Source organism: Nothobranchius furzeri, chromosome 15, assembly GCF_043380555.1.
Source record: "Nothobranchius furzeri strain GRZ-AD chromosome 15, NfurGRZ-RIMD1, whole genome shotgun sequence".
Lineage (NCBI taxonomy): Eukaryota > Metazoa > Chordata > Actinopteri > Cyprinodontiformes > Nothobranchiidae > Nothobranchius > Nothobranchius furzeri.
Genome location: NC_091755.1, coordinates 48297033 through 48318761, shown reverse-complemented (window position 1 = coordinate 48318761; position 21729 = coordinate 48297033). Strand labels below are relative to the sequence as shown.

Here is a 21729-nt window from a genome sequence, read left to right as displayed (position 1 = left end):
AAACCAAAAGTGAAACTTTTCTCCTCGTTGCGCGTTCATCTTTTTTACCATAATTTCATCTAACAGCTGAAATGTCTCCTCAACCTTCATTAGTGTCTACAGGAGCGATGCATCACTAAAGCAAACTAAGCAGCTGTGTTCAAGATCTAAAACCTGCAGGAAACATGCTGGAAGCAGCACGTCTCAGCTCCACTTTACCAAGACTAACGGGGAGCGGCCAACTACTCTTAAGTTGCAAGTGCGGTATTCTGGCCACAGGTGGGGTCTGACAGACATTCCATGACCACTGGAAAGGGCCATTTTAGGACATAATGGCCTAAAAATAACTAAAAAATATAAAAAGTTGCCTAGTATGGCTTTTGAACATTTGCAGTAACAATTGTTCTCTAAGAAAGCGGAGTGAGGCACTGGAGAGAGAAGATGAACTACCAGAGTCTGTGAGGAAGTCTAAATGCATGAGGAATTCTCCCAAATTAAACAAGAGAAACTCCAATAAAGTATCCGTCTCATCCCTTTAGCATAGACTCAGTACTGATACTTTTAACGGTTTTTAAGTGTCTTAACGGTCTTGGGCCTTCTTATCTTTCAGAACTGCTTATACCGTATGAGCCCACACGGTCACTGCGCTCCTCTGGCAGCCGTCTCCTTGTCATCCCTAAAGTCAGGACTCTTTCACGGCGAGGCGTCCTTCCAGTACTACGGTCCTCGCCTCTGGAATGAGTTGTCAGAGGAACTCAGGGCCGCAGAGAACGTTCATGTTTTTAGAAACAGGCTAAAGACCAGTCTTTTTAGCTTAGCTCAGTGGTTCCCAAACTTATTTAGCCGCGCACCCCCTTCTATGTCCTGACCATGTCGACGCCCCCGCCCCCACATCGGGGCATGGCTCTCTCTCTCTCTCTCTCTCTCTCTCTCTCTATATATATATATATATATATATATATATATATATATATATATATATATATATCAGATGTCAAGCTAAACAGACAGGGTTAAAAAAATTCCCCATCACTTTCATTTTTTAAATAGTAATTAATAAACATTCGATACCATTACAATTTCCTTTGATTTCATTTTAAATAAATATTTGGAGTGCCCAGGTAGCACATAAACAATGCAATTTAACGGTTTTCTTAAAGTAGGAACGTTTAACCTGTGCGGCCAGAGCTCTCTCCTTCCTTCTGCTCTGCGTAAACCTGAACTGATCACCTACTTGTGCGTAATCAAATGTCTATAGGGGACAAGATATAGCCATGATGTTCACTTTTACCTCAGACCGACTTATTGCTGTTTTATGGTGTGGCTGAATCTGCGATCCGCTGCCACGCTGACTGGAATCAGTGACAGAACTTGTGGTCAGGTTCATGAGGAGTCACTGGCTGGAGCGGACCCGACTCATCCCAGAAGCTAATATCTTAATTTGACCTTGAATGAAAAATAACCTCTTAAAAGTTTTTATCGTGGTGGAGGCAGCGTTCATTTCTGCCTTCAGTCTGACGGCGCGCCGGAGTTAAAGCAGCGTGCGCGATTATTGAATCTGTGTGTGTGCGCGCGCTGTGGCACAGCCGCTCAAGTCACCGCGTCTCGTTATTGGCGCTATTTAAACTTCTGCCCAGCCCAGATGTGCTCACATGTGCACCCGTGAGCCGTGGTTCCGCTGGAACACGTCTGACCTCTGACAGACGCACTCTGAACTTCAGATCTTCAGCGCGCTGTCAATAGCCTGAATGGGAATCATTTTTTGTTATTTTGTTACATCCACAATGTTCTGTGTGTGAGGTTTACAATCAGAACACCTGCATGAGACAGGTGTTAATTACAATCTGCCAGAAAGACTCGCCACCTTCAGATTTCTCCAACACCGTTAAAATGATCAAATACGGAACATATCGGCGTGCGCAGGCCAGAGTGCTGAAGCTCGACGCATTGTTATTATGAAGCTATGGCACATGTGGAGGACACGCGCGCAAAAATATACTTGTTTTCAATTAAATTTATTGTGCCCACTTACTTTTTCTTTGGCCCACCCACAAATGGGTTTCTACAATAATGGTGACATATGACAGACTTCTCTGAGCTCCGCAGCCATTACACTTTTCACCTCGCGCACCCCCTAGCGGCAGCTCACGCACCACACTTTGGGAATCCCTGGCTTAGCTTATAACCCTCCCACTGTCCTAATGGGTGACCCCGTGAGGAAAGTTGACCATTGAGCAGGGTTGATGGTTTATCCCTTGAGGTCCACATGGCAGGGGTGAGGAGTGAGCACCACCTCACCCCTTCCATGTGGACCTCAAGGGATAAACCATCAACCCTGCTCAATGGTCAACTTTCCTCGCGGGGTCACCCATAAAGACAGTGGGAGGGTTAATTGATTACTATCACGTTTTAAATGAATAAATTAATTAATTAGGTCATTTATCCATTTATTTATTTTATGTATTATTTCTTTATACGTGCTATTTTCAAACAGAGTCTTTTTACCATAGATTTATGATCAACATTATTTTAATATCTATGTAACTTTTTATATTACAATTCTCCTTTTAGCTCTTATGATTTTATATTTTAGCCTTAATTTAACCCTTTTCCAGTATCTCCTCTGTGGGAGCCCTCTGCCCCGGGGGCGGTGGTCAGCTGTGGTGGCCTGGGTGCTTTCCAGGTGTGCCTGGGTGGAGGTGGGGGTCTAGGCCCTCCCTGCCCTGGGCGCCCTATATCGGTGCCTCGGCTGCTGCCGTGGATCTGCTGCTGTCGGGGCGGATGGCTCCCCTGATGGCGTTTCCTTATCCTCATCTTAGCTGGTCTGGCTCATCTGATCTCAACCCATCGTGTTTTTTTCCGGGTGGGGGGGGGGGCTGGCATGTGTGTATGTGTGCGTGTGCACGTGTATGTGTGTGTGTGTGTGCATGCCGAAGGATGAGTGTTGTGAAGGTTTTTTTTATTGTCAGACTGTTTTTTAAATTCTGGGGATGGGAGGGAATGTGGGCATGCGGAGCCTTTTTAATTTGTTAAACACTTTGAGTTGCTTGTATTGCATGATTAAGTGCTATATAAATAAAGTTTGATTGATTATAATAATGTTTGTACCAAAACTACGGATATTCAGATCAATCAATCCTCCTGTGGCAGAAAGTCTACTTGAAGTTGAGCTCAACAACGTCTGAGATCAGACTCGATACACGGCAGAAAAACGTGTTCAGGCTTGAGATCAGATCAAGGTTTGGATGATTTTGGACATAAAGATTCCTGATTTCTGCCCAAGTGGTCGGTAGTTTATCCTATTCTTTACCAGCGTGCTTGTCAGCCTGTAGTAAACACAACTATGGTGCGATAACTCACCATCCCACTCTCCCGAGTGTTCACTCCTGGTACCGGGGCGCACTCTGAAGCGTGGCCGTAACAGAAGCAGCTCCCTCGGACCACCAGCTCATAAATGGCGTAGTAATACTTTTGCAACACGTCTGAGCGACGGTCAAGCAGGTCATCTCCCAAAGTGTTGAGCTTTGTGAAGTTGATTCGCAGGTTGGTGATTCGCAGAAGTTCTGTGAAAATAAATAACACTGAAGATGGATCTTCTCTAAAACTTTTGTTTTTTTCTTGACTTACTTTTTTATTTTGTATTATTTGTTTGGGAAAACAACACAATAGAGAAGTATTTTAAAACTCATTCATTCGTGTTTTTTACACACAGTTACTGTGGTCGCTGGTGTAGATGAATCCCTTATGAGTGAATCTCTATGGAAAAAAAGCTCTGGCACCCTTGTTTCAGGAAGTAGGAGTTATCTGAAAGGGTTGGGGGGGGGGATATTCTGTTATCTCTCCTCTGATTGGCTAACAGCAACACGACTCTACCACTGACTCCATTCACTCTTCATGTTGATGTCTTATCTCCACAAATAACACAAGTCTGAAGAAGTTCTGCTGTGTGGTGGAGTTGCTAATACTAACAGTTAGTTTCTACTAGCCTAGAAGTGTTCTACTCCATCCTGGACGCTAAGCCAACAGCCTTCCCCGTCCAGATGTGTCGTGGATCTGTGGAGCTTTTCTTTTTCCCCGCATGTCCAGTGGGTGAAGCAAGACTCCACCCTTTAAACAGTGATGCAACATCCTGAAATTATTTGTAGTAAATTAGTATTAACTGAGAGTTTCCGTTTTCACTCAGCTACAAACAGAATCACCATTTAATTCCAAAATCAAGACAAACAAATGTTGTTGACACAGAAGTAATCAGTCTACACGACAAAGCCAGAGCAAACAAAAGATCCACTAAAGCGTGGAAACAAAAAAGGGGATTCCAGGAACAGAAAAAGGTCGCAGATAACAGAAGCACAATTTAAAAACCACACACACACACACACACACACACACACCTTGGATGTCCAGGCTGTAAGGGTCTTCCACTGGAATTGCAGGATCCAGAACTTTGAAAATGACCTTCAGTCCACATTTAAAAAGTGGAGAAATTCAGAAAAAAAAATCACATTAACCTCAGAGATTAAAGCTCAAATCATTTCAATCCATTATGTCAGAAAAATAAAAACATATATTGTCAAAGTAAAAGTTATAAATGGGTGTTAAACACGGCATTCCATCCTGATTTTAAAGGTTTTTAATGAACAAAGGAAGTTAAATTTTTCCTTGTTCGTTTAATTTTTTACAATATTTTCTCCCATTTATTACTTATTATTATTATTATTATTATTATTATTAATTAATAATTACACTAATTTGGAATCTTAGGATGTCCGAGGAAGATCCTGCCTTTCTTGCCTCTGATTGGCTGGAAGAGTTCTACTACGATTGGCTATTTCATGTAACTGCAAACTGTCTTTCCTCGCTGCAGGTTTTTACGTCTGCAGCCAGATCTTGGGGAGTTTAGTGAAGAAAATATGAACTTAGTGCTATAAAAACCTTTCTGTCCTGTTCTGCTAAATATTTTTTTCTGTTTCTCTTAATTAAAAGACCCTGAAAAACATTAAATTTGAACTTATAATCAATTCTTGTTACATTTATCACACAGTTGGACTTGCATCATATCTGTTGGGTCTGAAGCATTGATGTTCTTAGTACATAGGATAAACACATGTGCCCTACCTGGGTATGAAATATAATAAAACTGCCCTATTTGGCCCAGCTGTGTGCAGCAGGTCTGTTTCTCTTCTAGAATAACAAAAAGATCTTATTAATATTACGAGTGTAAACAGATATAAAGTCAGTCCAAATGTGTGATAAATGCAACAAGGTTTATTATAAGTTCTGTAACAGAATGAAATGACTGTTTACCCCCCTCCTCTGACACAGGACTAGTCTGCATGAGAGATAGTCTCAAGGTCTCATGCTAACCTGCTTATTTTCAGCTCAGCAGAAGAATGAAGAATGGACTCTTTTCTTTAAATTAATCAAAGACCTCTATTTTAATAAAGCTAATCACGCAAAGTGTTAGTCTATGAATAAGATGTGACCGACCTGTGAGATCAAAATATTAATTACTTTATTATAATCCTATAGAATATAAAGGTACTATGACTTTAAATGTTCCAACAGGACTGATTTCACGTAGCGTTAAAAGACATGACACATTACTTTCACTGATCCAATCAGAATCTGCCAGATCTGACGGAGGCATGGTTTTGATGGTGTTTGGTAACTCTGCCAAATTTTCATTCGACCATAAACCAAAACATCCGAAGTATAAAACTATGCCATGTCATCTCTCTCTCTCAGTTTTTTTTTTTTTTTTACAAAAATAAACAATAATGAACAAGAGTCTGCTTCTAGACCTGCAGAAAGATAAAGAATAGGAAACAAATGGGACACAACAATACATCAGGAGCAAGCTATCACTGCCTGATGATGAAATATAAAATCAACATTGTTTAACTGACCAATCAAACGATAATAAATCATAGTGCATTTAGTGGCAACGACAGCCTTAAGACATGTGTTGAACGTGCCAAAGCCCATACTTTTGAGAGCACCATGTGAGCACCTGTGTGTGTACACGCGCTTGTTTATGTAAGGTTTCTCTATAAAAGCGTCCAATAGAGAGTGTGAGGGACCACAGATCTGCCCCTCAAAGATGTGTAGGAGACGGAGGGAGCTCCAAGTCCCAGAGATCCAGGCGCTGCTCCAGAACAAAAGGTGCAGAACACACTCAAGGTGGCACCACCCGGGGGAGCATGCGCATGCCATGTCATCTCTAACGCCAGTTCAAAGCGTTCCAGAGAAAGTGACGGAGTGGCCAATCCGTAACTCTCCTCTTCAACCCAAAGAACCAACGACAAACTGGAAAATTTGTTGCTGTTCAAACTGCTGTAACGGCTCCTTTCAGAATAAAAGCTGAACAATCAAGACCCAGGCTCGGGTCTCACCAGACGCTAACATTGTCCTGACCCGGGAGCATCTCACAGAGTGGTCTGGTCGTCAACCGATGCTTTTCCTACCGGCTGCGGTTCAGAAAAGGTCAAGCTGGACCTCGACATTCCTGATCTAATGGGGACTTCCGCTAAGGGTATGTAGGTCGACAAATGGCGTCAAATGTGTTTATGAATCTCCTAATCAAAGCTTAATGCGAAGACATCATCTTCAGTTCCCATCAGAACTAAGTGCAGCTTCGGATTTGCTGGTTCTGAGCAACATTCCACACTACACCATTCTCCGTCTCATTCACCTTAGTTACACCATACATTTAGTGTTTAAAGTCAGTCTAGTTTAATATGTTAGTAATAAAATTCTTAAACTTCTAATCGCGACTCTCTCTCTTCTGTTGTCTCTGAGTGAATACGAAGCTGTTATCTAATCCCTGCATCAAAAAGTTCCAATTAAAATAACCTCACATTCCATAAGGTGGATTTCATATTTCCTATGGAATCCTACGCCTTATGGCTTATTAAATAACATGTAATTTAATTCATTACAGTTCACATTTGAAGTTTTCAGGTTCTTTCATGAAAGAAACTGGAGCAGTTTTGTTGCAAAGCAGGACGGAATGATTGTTATGGCGCTAAATCCACATTTTCTTCTGAAAGCTCCTCAAGATCTCTTTCGACGGTCGCTGCTGCAGACATAAAAACCCTGCAGCGAGGGATCTCGGTTTGCTGTTACATGAAATAGCTAATCGTAGTTGAGCCCTTCTAGCCAATCAGAGGCCAGAAAGGTGGGATCTTTCTTGGACATCCTACGATTCCAAACGACGCGCCCTTGGGTGGTCTGACAAGGCTGCCATCAGCCCCTCTGACCACCACCAACACAGCCAAGTTGGGTGAAGTGTCTTGCCCAAGGACACAACATCAGAATGCCCCTGGCGGGAGCTGGAATTGCGCCTGCAACCCTCTGATCACAAGGCAACCCGCTTTACCTCCTGAGCTCCTGCTGCCCTGGTTGGCAGTTTGAATGCATCAGTATTAATGGGCTCGACTCGCGAGAGGCGACAAACGACATCGATCAGTGAAAGTCTTCGTTTTCGCCTTGATGACCTGACACACGGGAGGCGACATGCGGCAGCGGGAAAAGCCCAAACAAAGTTGTTGTTGACACAAATGCGTCAAGCCTGCTATTTAAAAAGAAACGTACCGATAAAGAGCAGACCGACACGTAAGCCCAGGTTTGATCAGGTCATTAGGATTCATTTACCAGCCACTTGATGCAACTTGTGCTCCTTTTGAACTCATAAGGATTGCAAACCAACTGGAATTATTCCAGAAGTCTGACTGGGAAAATCAGAAGTTTTGCACAAGCCTCGACTTCCAATTCCATCATGGCTGCTTGTTGGAATACAAAAGTGGTGATGGTTGACATTTAAACAATATTTAGACTGTCTATTTTTGTAACATTCAATAAACAACACATACAAAACTGTTCGGCTTATGTTTATGGATCTAGGTTTGCACTGAAAATGTTTTCTGGATCTAGGTTTGCACTGAAAATGTTTTCTGGATCTAGGTTTGCACTGAAAATGTTTTCTGGCTGGATTCATTCATGTGTGGCATCATCCCATTCCAGCTTCTGGGAAAGTCAAGACAAAGCGTGTTTCTCAATGCCAAGGAACCTTGCCTTGCGAGGCCAGGCGCCTTGCTTATGAGGATACTGTCCTTCCTTGGTCAAAGAAAACGGTTAAATGGAACAGACTTGCATCACGTGACCGTGGCTTCCACGGCGGTCACTTATCATCACGTGACACGGGAGACGTTATATTTTATACGTATTAGTTTCAATATAAATATATAATGAGCCTTTTACTTTTTAAATTGTGTATATGTTTATTTAATTAAATATATAAGTGAGTTATTACCCGCTAGCCACTGAAGCTGCAACTACTAAGCAACTAACCAACCATAGATAACTTCTTTGGATCTAAAAAAAAACATTTTAAATTAGCCGACTTACTTTTAAATTTGAAAATTGTCCCCGAAGTAGCTGCTGGCTTCTGATCCACCATCCTTTTGAAAATACCGCGGTGTATTGTGGGTAATTTTTGACCAAGGCTAGGCTACAAGACACCTCCCATGTATCCTCACTCAGCTAGCTAAATGGCTAACAAACGGAGAACACACGCCTCGGTAGAACATGAAGATTGGAACACGTCTTGGCGGCTCCCGATGACGTATCTCCAAGGCAACCGGGGCGGGGCCAAGACATCAAGGCAAGGTTCCTTGGCATTGAGAAACACCCAAAGTATTGGTAACAGCACCGCCTCTAACGCTCAACAGAATTGTGCCAATAGGGATCACAGACAATTATCCATGGAAAAACTAAAAGAAAAGGATCTGTTTCGTGTGTTTGCATTAATAATTCACCAAAAGGTTGCTTTTGTTTCCTCTGTAAAATAAAAAAAAACTGCTTCAAGGGTCTTTTAAGAATAAAGCTGCTGGATTTTTAAAACATGCCGTGGATGCTTCGTTATGCTCACCTCTCCATTTGTTGAGGGCTCGATGTCAGAGTAGCGCTCCTCACAGATGACGTCGTTTATTTGGTGCAAGCTCTTGGCTGGGATCCTGGGGAAAGTTCTGGTGCAGTTGGAGGCGAAGTAACGGTAAGGCCGCCATGTCCGACCAAAATCCGCTGAACGTTCAATGATCATAGCTGCAGGTCGGAAAGTCTAACAGAATACAGTAGCACAAGTTTAAGTCGAGCCAAATGTTTGGACAACACAGAACGTTTGTGACAGCTTGTCAGAGTGATTTATTTATCTAGCGTCAGCTCTTCCAACAGATAAATGACTCACAGCGAGGGAAATTTAAATTTAGCTGAAATGTAGTGTTCGTTAAAGATGAAAGGAACTGGTCTGATGCAGGGGCGCCTCCAGAAAAATTTGATAGTTTGGCCCCATCTGGCCACCCCTAATTTTTGGGGTGGCACACAGAATTTAGCCTGTGGCGATGTGCTGCATTGCTCCTTTATTCATTTATATTAAAAAAGCAGTACGTATCCAAAACATTTTACTTCAATTTTACAAAACAAACATTTCAGAAAAGAGCATTTCAGTTATTTAAAATGTTATTCCAAATTTAATTTACAACTTTATTTTTTCAGGTTAACTCACCTGTTGCTGTGTTCACAAAAAAAAACTATGGAGATAAAAACTTTTTTTAAATGGCGAGCAGTGCCTCCATTTTTTTTCTGATTATTTCATTAATTATGAATTATTTAATTATTAATTTTATTATTTTAATTTGGTTTTACAATTATATCTTGAATAAACAAGATCAATATATGCTTTGACTGAACATTAACATGATTTATTAAAGCTGACTTTTCTAGGGGTGGTCATGGCCACCCCTGGCCACCCCTTGGGGGCGCCCTTAATCTGATGAAGCCACCATCAGAGATCCACAAGCACACATAAAATAAAGAAAGCATGGGTACTTTGAACTTCATGATGAGGTGTGTGAAGTGGAATTCAGCCTCCAGGTTGAGTCTGACGCTGACATCCTCCTTCCCTGGAAAGGACACAAAATCCATAAATTTTTATATCTTCATCAGTCTACACCTGTTGTTAAACCTTAATCAAGCAGCAGTCGTTTGTCTACTGTGGAGTAAATACACACCGTTGATGGACTGCCACCAGGTGTGGTCTCCATCGCTATCCATGAGGTAGATGACATTGTCGATGCGGTGACTGTTCCTGTGGCGGTACGAATCATAGGGATGCCGGGAGTCACACTCAAAACACTTGTCTGGCTCCTGTCCGGGCAGAAAACACAGGTTCTTACTGATTTAGGGCGATCTGCATTTTTATTGTGTCTTTGTGCTGCAGCTGGACTCCGATGTGCAAGGTGGCCCAGAATATCCAAACGTGTCTGCTGTCTGAGAACGTCTTCCCTCCTTTTGTTGTCCGGATGTTGACAAAAGGAAAAAAAAAGAGAGATAATCACAGTGGCTTCAGAAATTTTTGTTTAAATGGCATTTGAGTCGTAAGAGTCTGTCTGCGTCTTCAGTGGATAAGACACAAATGAAGAAAGAAGAATGGAGAGAGGAGAAACACGAGAAAGGCAGAGCGCCGGAGACATTTGTGAACCAATAAAGATCAAAACTAATTCCAAAAACCACGACTAAAAGCTCTTTTCATTAAAACAGTGGTGCATTTCAGGAATCAGGGTTTTGGGTCTTTCAGAGGACAACCTGGACTGTTGCACATGTGGGACACTGAAGTCAGGGAAAACACATCTCTTTGTGCCACAGGGGTGTGTACTTTCTCCTCTGCTCTTCTCCCTGTACACAAACTGCTGCACCTTGAGCCATGACTCTGTTAAACTGATCAAGTTTGCGGACGACACCACCCTCATCGGGCTCATCTCTGACGGTGATGAGTCCGCCAACAGGAGAGAGGTGGAACGGCTGGTGTACTGGTGCAGCAGCAACAACCTGGAGCTCAATGCTCAGAAGACAGTGGAGATGATTGTGGACTTCAGGAAAGTCACAGCCCCATCTCTCCCCCTCGTCCTGACGGACACCCCCGTCACCACTGTGGACTCCTTCCGCTTCCTCGGAACCACCATCACACATGACCTTAGGTGGGAGCCATCCATCAGCTCCCTGATCAAAAAGGCCCAGCAGAGGATGTACTTTCTGCGGCAGTTGAAAAAGGCCAAGCTGCCGGCCCAGATGATGGTGCAGTTTTACACGGCCATCATTGAGTCCATCCTCACTTCCTCCATCGCTGTGTGGTACGCTGGAGCCACAGTGAGGGACAAACACAGACTGCAGCGCATTGTGCGCTCTGCTGAGAAGGTGATTGGCTGCAGCCTTCCATCTCTCCAGGACCTGTACGTCTCCAGAACTCGTGGGCGTGCAGGTCGGATAGCAGCTGACCCTTCTCACCCGGGTCACAGACTTTTTGAGCCTCTTCCCTCAGGCAGGAGGTTACGGTCCGTCCGGACCAGAACCTCTCGCCATAAGAACAGCTTCTTTCCATCTGCCGTTAGACTTGTGAACAGCTTATAAACAAAAAACCATGCTCGTCTTCGGTACTTGACATAACGTCACGTTATCGGCCATATTACCTTTACCTGCCATTTTTTATAGCAAAGTTTTATGCTGGTTTATTATATTTTATTCTACTTTATTCTATTTTTTAATTATATTATTCATGTTATATGTAGCACGTTAGTACCGAAGCAAGTTCCTAGTTTGTGAATCGTTTGTTCACTAACAATGGCAATAAACCTTTTCTGATTCTGATTCTGATCTCTTTGGAGTCCAACGCTGAGCTACTTCCCTCAAGGTGCTAAGTGTCATCCCCAGAGCAGCATCAATGAGAGAGTGGGTAAAGTGGCCAGAAGAGGGGAGCAGATGGAGGGAAAGAGGGCTAAACAGGAAGATGAGGGGAGGTTGGCACAGAGAACCAGTGGATTCCAGGACAGCGTCTCTTAATTAGGCTGTTGTCAAGGGCGATTAAGCTGCCAACAGCAACATGGCTGTTAGAGATTCAGCCAAGCACCGTAACGAAAGCGTGCACATGCATGTGCGTGACAAGATGTGCACACAAAACCCTCCTTTGCATGTGTGCTCGTCCTCGCCTGTCCTTTTTGACCTCACATAAATGTGCTTTACGGCATGAATGCCTTTCGCCTTTTGGAAAATCACGTCTTTCACGCCTTTTCTGATCATTTGATTACAAGATGGATGAAGCGAACTCTTGAAAGGAACTACTGACCCCAGTTCAGAGACAATAAATGAATGGTTCTTAGAATAAAGACGTAACACTGCACTCTTCTCACCTGTTAAGACCTAAAGCTGCGTCGGGTGTCTGGTATTTCCTACGGTTTCTTGACCTTCTCTTCCTCTTTTCTGCTCTTTTTTTAAGTATCTAATTAGTCATGCCTGGTCAGCTTAATAAGACTTTCTGCTCACACCAGTTTCACTCTGATGCCTATTTGACAACCCTTCTTTGTCCAATGCCACGGTGATTTTTAGGAGGGAAAAAAGGGACATGCCAGCTCCTTTATTATGTTGGTTCAGCTCTAAATCTGAGACCTTTCCCGTACTTAGTTTCCAAGCATATTATTTTCTTAAGTCTTCTTCTCCACCCCCTGCTTCACGTGTCAAAATTGCACAACAAAGACAAATAACACACAATAGGTACGGATTTATTTACACGTAATGGGTGAGTCTGAAGGCTGACCAAAAAATTCCAACTGAAACGCAGCAACTCCGTGGAATTCCTGCAATTTGCTCTGGCAAAGGAGGAAATCTCTGAATGAAAGATGGATGTCAAACACAAACGGTTTTAAAATCTGGGAAACGAACGTTTGGTGGGCCTCCAACATATCTTCACACATACCAGGTTGTCACCGTGTCCTGCCTTGTACTGTAGCAGGAGGCCTCTCCTCAGGGAATGTCAATTATGTTCACCTGGAAGTTGGCGGTAGTGAATATTCCTGCCCCGAGGCAATAGAAGTGCATGCGCAAACATGCAGGAACACAAAAACGCACGGATGCAAGAGGAATGAATGTAAACATGGCGGTGAACATGCCAAGAGTGTAATGTGAGGAAACACGGGTTTGTAGAGGTGAGGCAAAGCCTTCTAACAGCACCGGGTTTAAACTTCACAACATTTAGAGTTTCATTCATGAACTCTAGATTTTAGCACAATCCTAGCTGTGGAACAACATTACCACAAAATAGCTTCAGTACTTTTAATTAAAGACTTAGAACTGAATGAAGCACTTCGTGGAAGTCTACCAGTCTGGGTTTAAAGCCCTTCAAAAACACAGAGTCAGCTCTTTTAGCTAAAACTTGAGCCTCTTTTATAAGACAGACCATCGCGTCATTACTGAGTGATAAATCCCAATTTGCGGGTCTCGTAAATGCGGCAAGGAGCAAAGGGGAAAGGTGATAAAACTCGATTCTGATGTGCTTAGCCTCGTAGTAATATTGACGCATGAGCCCCTCGCCTTTGATGGCTAAACGCTTGTCAGCCCCGCTAATCCCTTTGGAGCGACTGTGGGAGGCCCCCCCGCAAAAGAGAGTGGTCGCGTTAGCGACGTATGCTGCGCGCCGAGTGCCGGCCGGAAGCGATATAAACACAGATAAGCAGGGCCTCTCACTAGTTTCTTTCAACCACCTACAACATAGCAAACTGGACAGAAGCGGAGACCATGGAGCTTTTGGTCATGCGCGAGCGGACGAACAGATTAGACGCCTTTTTACGGGGACGGTGAGAGACAGCCAGCTGTTCGACAGAGTGGTGAAAGCACTGGCTGAGCGGGGCGTCAAGCGGGACAAAAAGCAGATCACATCAAAGCTAAAGGTCCTGAAAAAGAAATTTCATCAGTCTGACGTGTCTTCCGACTGACGCTGAACGCGCGACCCTGTACATCACCTCCCTTTATCCCGTCTTGGTTTGAGAGGTGCCTGATAGCAGTTTATTCTAGCTTCAGCTTTGCTACTATAAATGCCAAAATCCACCCCAGGGAGCCGCGGCGAGTCCCGTGTTGCAAACGCTACGGTCCTGTAAAAGCAGCTTTGGGGAGATGCAGTGATCCTTTGACTTTTAGACCTGACAGCAGCTTTGATACAGTGGAGCACAACATTTTAATCAATCACCTGGAGCAGCAGGTTGGCATTACCGGACTGTTCCTACGATGGTTTAGGTCTTAACTCTCAGGGGGGAGTGTCCACGTGGAGCTGGTTTTTGATGTGTGGCTGCACACCACACACTCTAGCACCAGAACTGTTAGATCTGTAACGTTTCATTGCTAAATGCGAGGTGTCATGATTTTAAAATCATCAGACATTTTTTAAATCCTGCTGTATGAACCAGGCCTACTCATTACTCGACTCTAAGTGAGTAGAGCGAGGTAGGCTGTTGCACAGAGGCCAGGACTAGGACCAAAGTTCAGCCCTGGCATTTCTCCGTCCCGCCACCAGAGTGGGGGGAGGGGCTTGCAACTCACGGACAACTCCCCGGGCTGACGGCTGTCCGACCGGGAGGGAGTATACCGGCCCGGCCCACGCAGCATTGTTGCACAGAGTCTCGAATTTGAGAATAACATCACACCCAACTGTACGGTGTTCCAGGGCAAACTGTCCAAACTGGACACCCAAAAGGAGCTGAATGTAAACATCGATTCAGACTCTGTTCCCTAAAAGAGGCTAAACAGATGTTTATCCTGTAACTATTCCAAACACACCCACATCACCCCGCTTCTCCTCCAGCTTCACTGGCTGCCAGTCAACTTCAGGGTTCATTTCAAGATCCTGGTTCTGGTCTATAGGGCCTTACATGGAAAAGCACCATCTTACATTGGTGATCTTCTTAATCCCTACACCCCCAGCAGGTCCCTGAGATCCAGTGATCAAAGCCTACTGGTTGTGCAGCGCACCAGGCTAAAGGTCAAAGGTGACAGATCATCTGCTAATGTGGCCCCCAGACGCTGGAACTCTCTCCCCCTGAGCCTGAGATCAGTGGACTCAGTGGTCTCCTTTAAGGCCTAGTCCACACGTAGCCGGGTTTTTTTGAACGAATATCCGCCCCTCCAAAAACTTGCATCCACACCACCTCGTTTTAAAAAAAAACTGTCCACACGTACCTGGATAAATACGTTGTTAAGGACATGCCAGACCTGTAGGCGTCAGTACTTTCCCCGTTCTTAACCTCGTCCTCCGTCTGTCGTCTTCCTCAAGGAGCAGTAATTCCGCTTGCAAAAACAAACAAGCAAAAAGTGCTTGGACAATTGATAAAGTGAGCGCAGCTCTGAGGGCATCCATGCTGTCTGCTAGTGTAAACACAGGTCGCACACGTGATGTCAGCATTTTTTTGTCGCGGAAAGTGACGTTGCGGACATTAAAACTCCGGCTTTGTCCGTCCACACGCAGACACCCAAAACGGAGAAAACGCAGATTTTCACTTTGGCCGGAGATTTTAAAAAGATCTGTTTTCGTGTGAAAAAACTCCGTTTTCGTGTGGATGACAGGCCACAACGTGGAAAAATATCTACGTTTTGGCAGATCCCCAGCTACGTGTGGACAGGGCCTAAAAAGCAGCTGAAGACTCAACTGTTCAAGCTGGCTTTTGTATGACCTTCTTCACCCCTCTCTCTTTATTCTGCTCTCCCCACCTATTCCGCCTTCCTCAGGATCCACTGATTTCCCTCTTTCCTATTCACTCTCTCTTTCTTAACATTTTTTTAATCACAATTGCCTATTTTTGCTCATTTTAATATACTTTTAAACATTTTGTAAATGCTTTTTTATATTCTTACATTTTTTGTTTTTGTGAAACGCCTCTTGAGAGGCGCTATAGAAATGATACTTTCTTCTTCTTCTTCTATTAGCACTTTTGTTCAGAGGGAAACGGTCATTCAGAAGTTGGGGTTTTAGAGTTTGCTGGAGAGATGCCAGCAGTCACCGAACCGACTAACTAAAGAGACACTGGACATGAGGAAGAGCAGGTTTAGTGTGCTACAGGGCAGAGATCCAGATCCAGAGGCTGTGTTTGAAGAGGGTGTGGCAGGTTGTGTCAACGCCAGGGGCTAGGATGGGCCTGGAAAGGCCTTGGTCATGGAAACCACACTACAAACAAACAGATGCAGATGAAGTCGTGCAGAGTGACTGATGGTGCATGAAAACAGGAATTTTTACAGTAATGATGACAGAATAACAATCAGTGTCCATCTGAGCACATACGAGGAGGAGCCATTTCACCGTTGCTGCACCAGAAAACGCCACCGGTGAAGAGATCCATTTAAACCACAAGTGATACAGCAGGTCAGTCAGCTTCATTTACCTGTAATTATCCACTATGAAGACCTGCTAACACTTCCAGTCCCAAAGCTTTGTTCTGTTCAATACTGAGAGTTTGGCTCCATCATAATCAGCAGCAGCAGCAGCCTTTATTTATAAAGCACTTTCCTTCCACCACAGGCGAACCAAAGTGCTGTACTACAGACCCAAGCAATGGCCAGCCATAAAATGTACATGGCCATAAATAAAAACGAGAGAAAAAAAATCAAAAGATGTTGATAAAAGCAAAATAACCAAGTAAAAATACAACCGGATAATCATTTACGAAAATAATTAGAAATATCTAAAAAGCTAAAACTAACTCACATGCTGAGGGAACAACACTGTATAAACTATAACACTGACTCTTCAAAACAGACAGTCCATTTCCTGCTGGTTTCAGGGTCATCTCCTTACCTGTAAATGGCTCACGATGCAATACTGCACCGGTCCGCGCAGGCCACAGGTGGAAGTGGCGGTTAAATTGGCCGCTCGTCCAATCAAAAGGTTTCCTGTTGCAGGATAACAGCTACCCTCAGTGCAGCCGTGAGGGTTGGACGGTACTTCCTGTCCAAACGCAGCCAGAGCTGTCAGCAGAAACACAATAAAAACACACAAGTCAGTGTTCACATGAATGTCGTTAATGATGAGTTTGTTATCCCGGCTCGTCTTAAAGTTCAGTTTCTGTTTGTTGTTTTTTCCTTTTTCTAAAACTGATTTCCACCTTTCAGATTTCACGACCGGCACCTTGCTGGGTTCTCAGAATGGAAACTTTTATGAACCCTTAATTAGTTGTGAATGACTGCATGTCCTTTTTATTTCCTTCATATATGACCATTTTGCCTGAAGAGACCCTACCAGGTCCAAAGTGCACCGAGTTTCATTAAGATGGTGATTCAAGAAGCTTTCCTGCCACTAAAACCATCCCAGCATGTTTCTGGCCCCACACACACCAGGGGGCACACTCTGGACCTTGTTTTTACCCTGAGTCTAAATGCTGACAGTGTTTGTCCTGAGGACGTTTAGATTTCAGATCACCATTGCATATTCTTTAACTTAAAAGTGCTTTTCAGTCCATCGGTCTGAGCATGCTCTCTATAATTAATGCTTCTCTGGTTTCTGGTCAGGTCCCTGCTTACTTTAAGAACGCTGTAATCCACCCGCTTCTTAAAAACCGAGTCTTGACGCCTCTCTCCATAGCAGCTTCAGACCCATCTCTAATGGGCCATTCCCATCTGTACCGGGTCGGCCCAGGCCGGATAGCCCCAGTCGGCCCCAGCCTGGCCCGGTTGAGTCCACACATCCTTGCCTTAAGCCCATGTGGGCTGATTCTACCCACCAATCAGAGGCTTGCTCTAATGGAAGGTGTGAATTTGCTGTCAGCAGTGGGTGGTTGGCCCTGGTCGGCCTGAAGCAGACCCCCTCGAGAAGAGGGCTGAGAATGAGCCTTGGTTGGCCCGGAAAAATACCAGGCCACCCAGATATGTAAACAACCTACGCTACCCGGCCCGGGCCGACCCGGTACAGATGGGAATGGCCCATAAACTTCCGTTCATCTCCAAGATCTTGGAAAAGGTTGTGGCTAAACAACTCACAGCTGCTCTTGATGAACAGAACATCTATGATAGCTTCCAGTCAGGTTTTCGTAGAGCTCATTCTACTGAAACAGCTCTTCTTAGGGTCTCTAATTACCTTCTGACTCACAGTGATGCAGGGGACTGTTCTGTTCTGGTCCTGCTGGACCTGACTGCAGCCTTTGACACTGTTGACCATCACCTGCTACTGGAGAGGCTGAGAGACTGGGTAGGTCTATCAGGATCTGCTCTGGAGTGGTTCTCCTCTCATCTCTCTGAGCGCTCCTTTTCTGTGGCCGTCTCCAAGTTTAGGTCCACCACCACCTCCCTTACCCATGGTGTCCCACAAGGTTCTGTGCTGGGGCCTCTGTGCTTCCTCCTCTATCTGCTTCCTCTTCAGCACATCCTGAGCTCCTTCAAAGGAATCTCCTACCATCTTTATGCGGATGACATCCAACTGTACATCTCCTTGAAGCCCCATGAGATGTCTAAGCTGCAGCTGTTACACACCTGCTTAGACTCTATCAAAACCTGGATGGTGGGAGCTTTCTTCAGCTGAATGAAGATAAGACTGAGATCCTCATCTGTGCCCCAGACAAGCTGGTTCCCAAAGTCAGAGACTCTCTTCGTCAGCTTGCTTCTCACACCAAACCTTCTGTCAGGAATCTTGGTGTGACCTTTGACCCAGCTCTCACCCTGGATTCTCATGTCAGTTTTCTTATTGGCTCTTCCTTCTTCCAACTCAGGAACATTGCTAAGCTGAGTCCCATTCTGTCCCGCAATGAACTTGAGACAGTTCTCCACACCTTCATCTCCTCACGCTTAGACTACTGTAACACTCTTTTCACGTGTCTGAGCAGAACCTCCCTGAACCGTCTACAGGTGGTTCAGAACGCCTGTGCTCGGCTTCTGACCAAGTCCTCCAAACACACCCACATCACCCCGCTTCTCCTCCAGCTTCACTGGCTGCCAGTCAACTTCAGGGTTCATTTCAAGATCCTGGTTCTGGTCTATAGGGCCTTACATGGACAAGCACCATCTTACATTGGTGATCTTCTCAGTCCCTACACTCCCAGCAGGTCCCTGAGGTCCAGTGATCAAAGCCTACTGATTGTGCAGCACCAGGCTAAAGGTCAAAGGTGACAGATCATTTGCTGCTGTGGCCCCCAGACTCTGGACCTCTCTCCCCCTGAGCCTGAGATCAGTGGACTCAGTGGACTCCTTTAAAAAGCAGCTGAAGACTCACCTGTTCAAGCTGGCTTTTGTATGACCTTCTTCACCTCTCTCTCTTTATTCTGCTCTCCCCACCTATTCCACCTTCCTCAGGATCCACTGATTTCCCTCTTTCCTATTCACTCTCTCTCTTAACATTTTTTTAATCATAATTGTCTATTTTTGGCTCATTTTAAATATATTTTTTAACCATTTTCTAAATTCTTTTTTATATTTGTTACATTTTTTGTTTTTGTGAAGCGCCTCGTGATTTTAATCTTGAGAGGTGCTTTAGAAATGATATTTTCTTCTTCTAAAAAGACTTTCTGACTTTTAAGGACATGAGGCTGAAAAAGGACGACGTATCAAAGAGCTTCATCTTGATCTTCAGACAACAGAGAGGAGGCGAACCTGCTGAGGCATGATGGGAAAGATGATTTCACGTGCAATTAAGAGCCTCTTCAGTGGAAAACATAGCTGCACGCGTGTACCCTTCACTACAATAAAAGCACAGCCCCACTTGATTGTTATGGCTATTACAGCTTTGCGGAGTGTTTGGGTAAAAATTAGGGCTGCACGATATTAGGAAAACCTGCGATATTCGATAACAGTGATTAATATTGTGATGACAATATTATTTGCGATCAATAAAAACTTAACTCAGGAACAAAAATAATCAAAAACAAATAAATAAATAAATCATCAAAATGAGAAAAGCAAAAGATGTAGGAAAGGGAAAAAGAAAATTAACATGAAAAGGCAATCCGTGGATCCTGGGAAAGGCAGAATCAGCAGAAAGAGCAGAACTAAGCTAACTCAGGTGTTTGCTAACCATCAAAATTAAGTGCCATCCGCCTCAGGGGCGGGCATCGAACCTATGAGAACCCACCCGATTGGCCAAATGGGTGAGGAGCTCTATTTGATTTGTTAAAAAAAACATCATGCTTCCGTTTGATATACAGAATGCGTTACGTGTAGCAAACATTTGAGCTGACCATTCATTGGAATATTTTTCTGTTCTTTGCGATATGCATATTGTGCATGCTGATATCGCGATAACGATATATTTACGATATATTGTGCAGCCCTAGTTAAAATAAAAATAAAGTATTATACAAGAGAAATTAGGTTTCCAAAAAAGACTAAATAAGTCCTTAAAGTTCAATTGTGTGCCACCTTTCTAGGTAATATGTATGGATATTCTGAATATACTAAATATATCAATAACTTTTGTCTTATGTCTTAAATAATGATATTCCAATTATTGAGAGTGGAAAAATTATACTTCAGATGAAGTAATAGAATACTCACAAATATTACTTTAGATGTGTAACAGTGACTTCCAACTGTTTAGGTCAGAACTCGAGTTAAAATCACCCATCAGCTGACTCTGGGTCAGGTCTTAGTTGTTTATTGGAGCTGATGCTGGTGAACAAAGCAGTGAAATTCAAACGCAGCCACAAGAATGAACACTCTTCCTCCAAAAGTTACTAAAGTAACTAAGTAACAAGTAACTTTAACTTTGAGTACATTTTCAGTTAGCGATTTTTACCATGGTAGATTCTTGCCCCAAACACTTTCTTCTGTGGGCTGCATGTTAGTGCAGTTGGTAGGACTGTTGGTGTGCAGAAAGAAGGTTGAAGGTTCAAATCCCTGTTCTTTGTGGAGTCGGCATGTTCTCCTTATGCACGTGTGGGTTTTCTCCTGGTATTACAGTTTCCTCCCATAGACCAAGACCATGCGTGTCAGGATAATAAGAAAAACCCTAGATGTGTGACCCTGTGATGTCCCTCGCCTCTGACTCAGTTGACTGATGGAGACAGAAAGCAGCTCCCTACGACCTTACAGACGATTAAAGGAGTGGATTACTTGTTTAACTCATTTACTCCAATTGACGACTAAAGTCGTAATTTCAAATCCAACCGTTCACTCCCAATGACGACCAAAGTCGTCATATGCATTTTTTTTTACTGTGTGGGCGTCGGACGAGCCCCCACACCGTGAGAACAAACATCTCAGCTCTAAAGCCGATCTTCATCCGCATACATCACATGTCACATGATCAGGAAGCAGACAATCCTTGTGTTATGAGATCGTTTTGGGCCGCTGCTGTAAAAAAAGCGAGGCGCGAACTGGAAAAGCTTCTGCTGATCACTATTCAACAACGGATTATGAAAGAATGGATAAAGCTCCAAACTCGCAGATTCTTCTTGATGTAAGAGGTGAGTCTCCTCTTTGTTTTGGTTGTTTTGGCGTTGACATCATCTTAGCACGCAACATTCTGTGACTCTTCAAAAAAAAGGTGTGAAAACGCTGAAAAACACTGGCAGCAAAGGGCTTTTCTGATCAGGAAACGGCTGGCAGTGAATGAGTTAACCAATATATATGCAGTGGTCTCTAATAGGGATGAATGCCTTGCAGGCAGAACTCAGGGCACAGAGAAGCCCACAAACCCCTAGCCCAGCAGGACCGGTCTGTGACATCACAGCTGTGTTTCAATTGGGAGGAGTCTTATTAGAGTCTTATTTCTTGACTTTTAGACATCTTGCTTCTGATTGGATAAAAGTAACACCACTTCCACTAACTCGGTTTGCTTGAGTCAAGGACATGGATGTTTCATCTCCATGACTAACAGGCCTGTAGGAGCTCCAGATGTGCATTTGAGTTGCTAATGCTAGCGGTTAGCTTCTGGACACTAAAACAACAACAGCTCTCCCC

At 43.9% G+C, this 21729-nt stretch overlaps 1 protein-coding gene across 3 annotated transcripts in view; it reads right to left on the bottom strand.

Annotated features, from left to right (window-relative positions):
- The window catches only part of lamb2l (laminin, beta 2-like), a 75612-nt gene that overhangs the window by 22670 nt on the left and 31213 nt on the right, over positions 1-21729 (bottom strand). For all 3 annotated transcript variants that reach the window (XM_015968733.3, XM_015968734.3, XM_054746202.2), the window contains 6 exons: positions 16643-16812; positions 10047-10182; positions 9865-9938; positions 8909-9097; positions 4371-4434; positions 3340-3542 (listed from right to left, as the gene is read on the bottom strand). In XM_015968733.3, coding sequence (XP_015824219.3) covers positions 3340-3542; positions 4371-4434; positions 8909-9097; positions 9865-9938; positions 10047-10182; positions 16643-16812 — 836 coding nt within the window. The remainder of the gene's footprint in view (positions 1-3339; positions 3543-4370; positions 4435-8908; positions 9098-9864; positions 9939-10046; positions 10183-16642; positions 16813-21729) is intronic.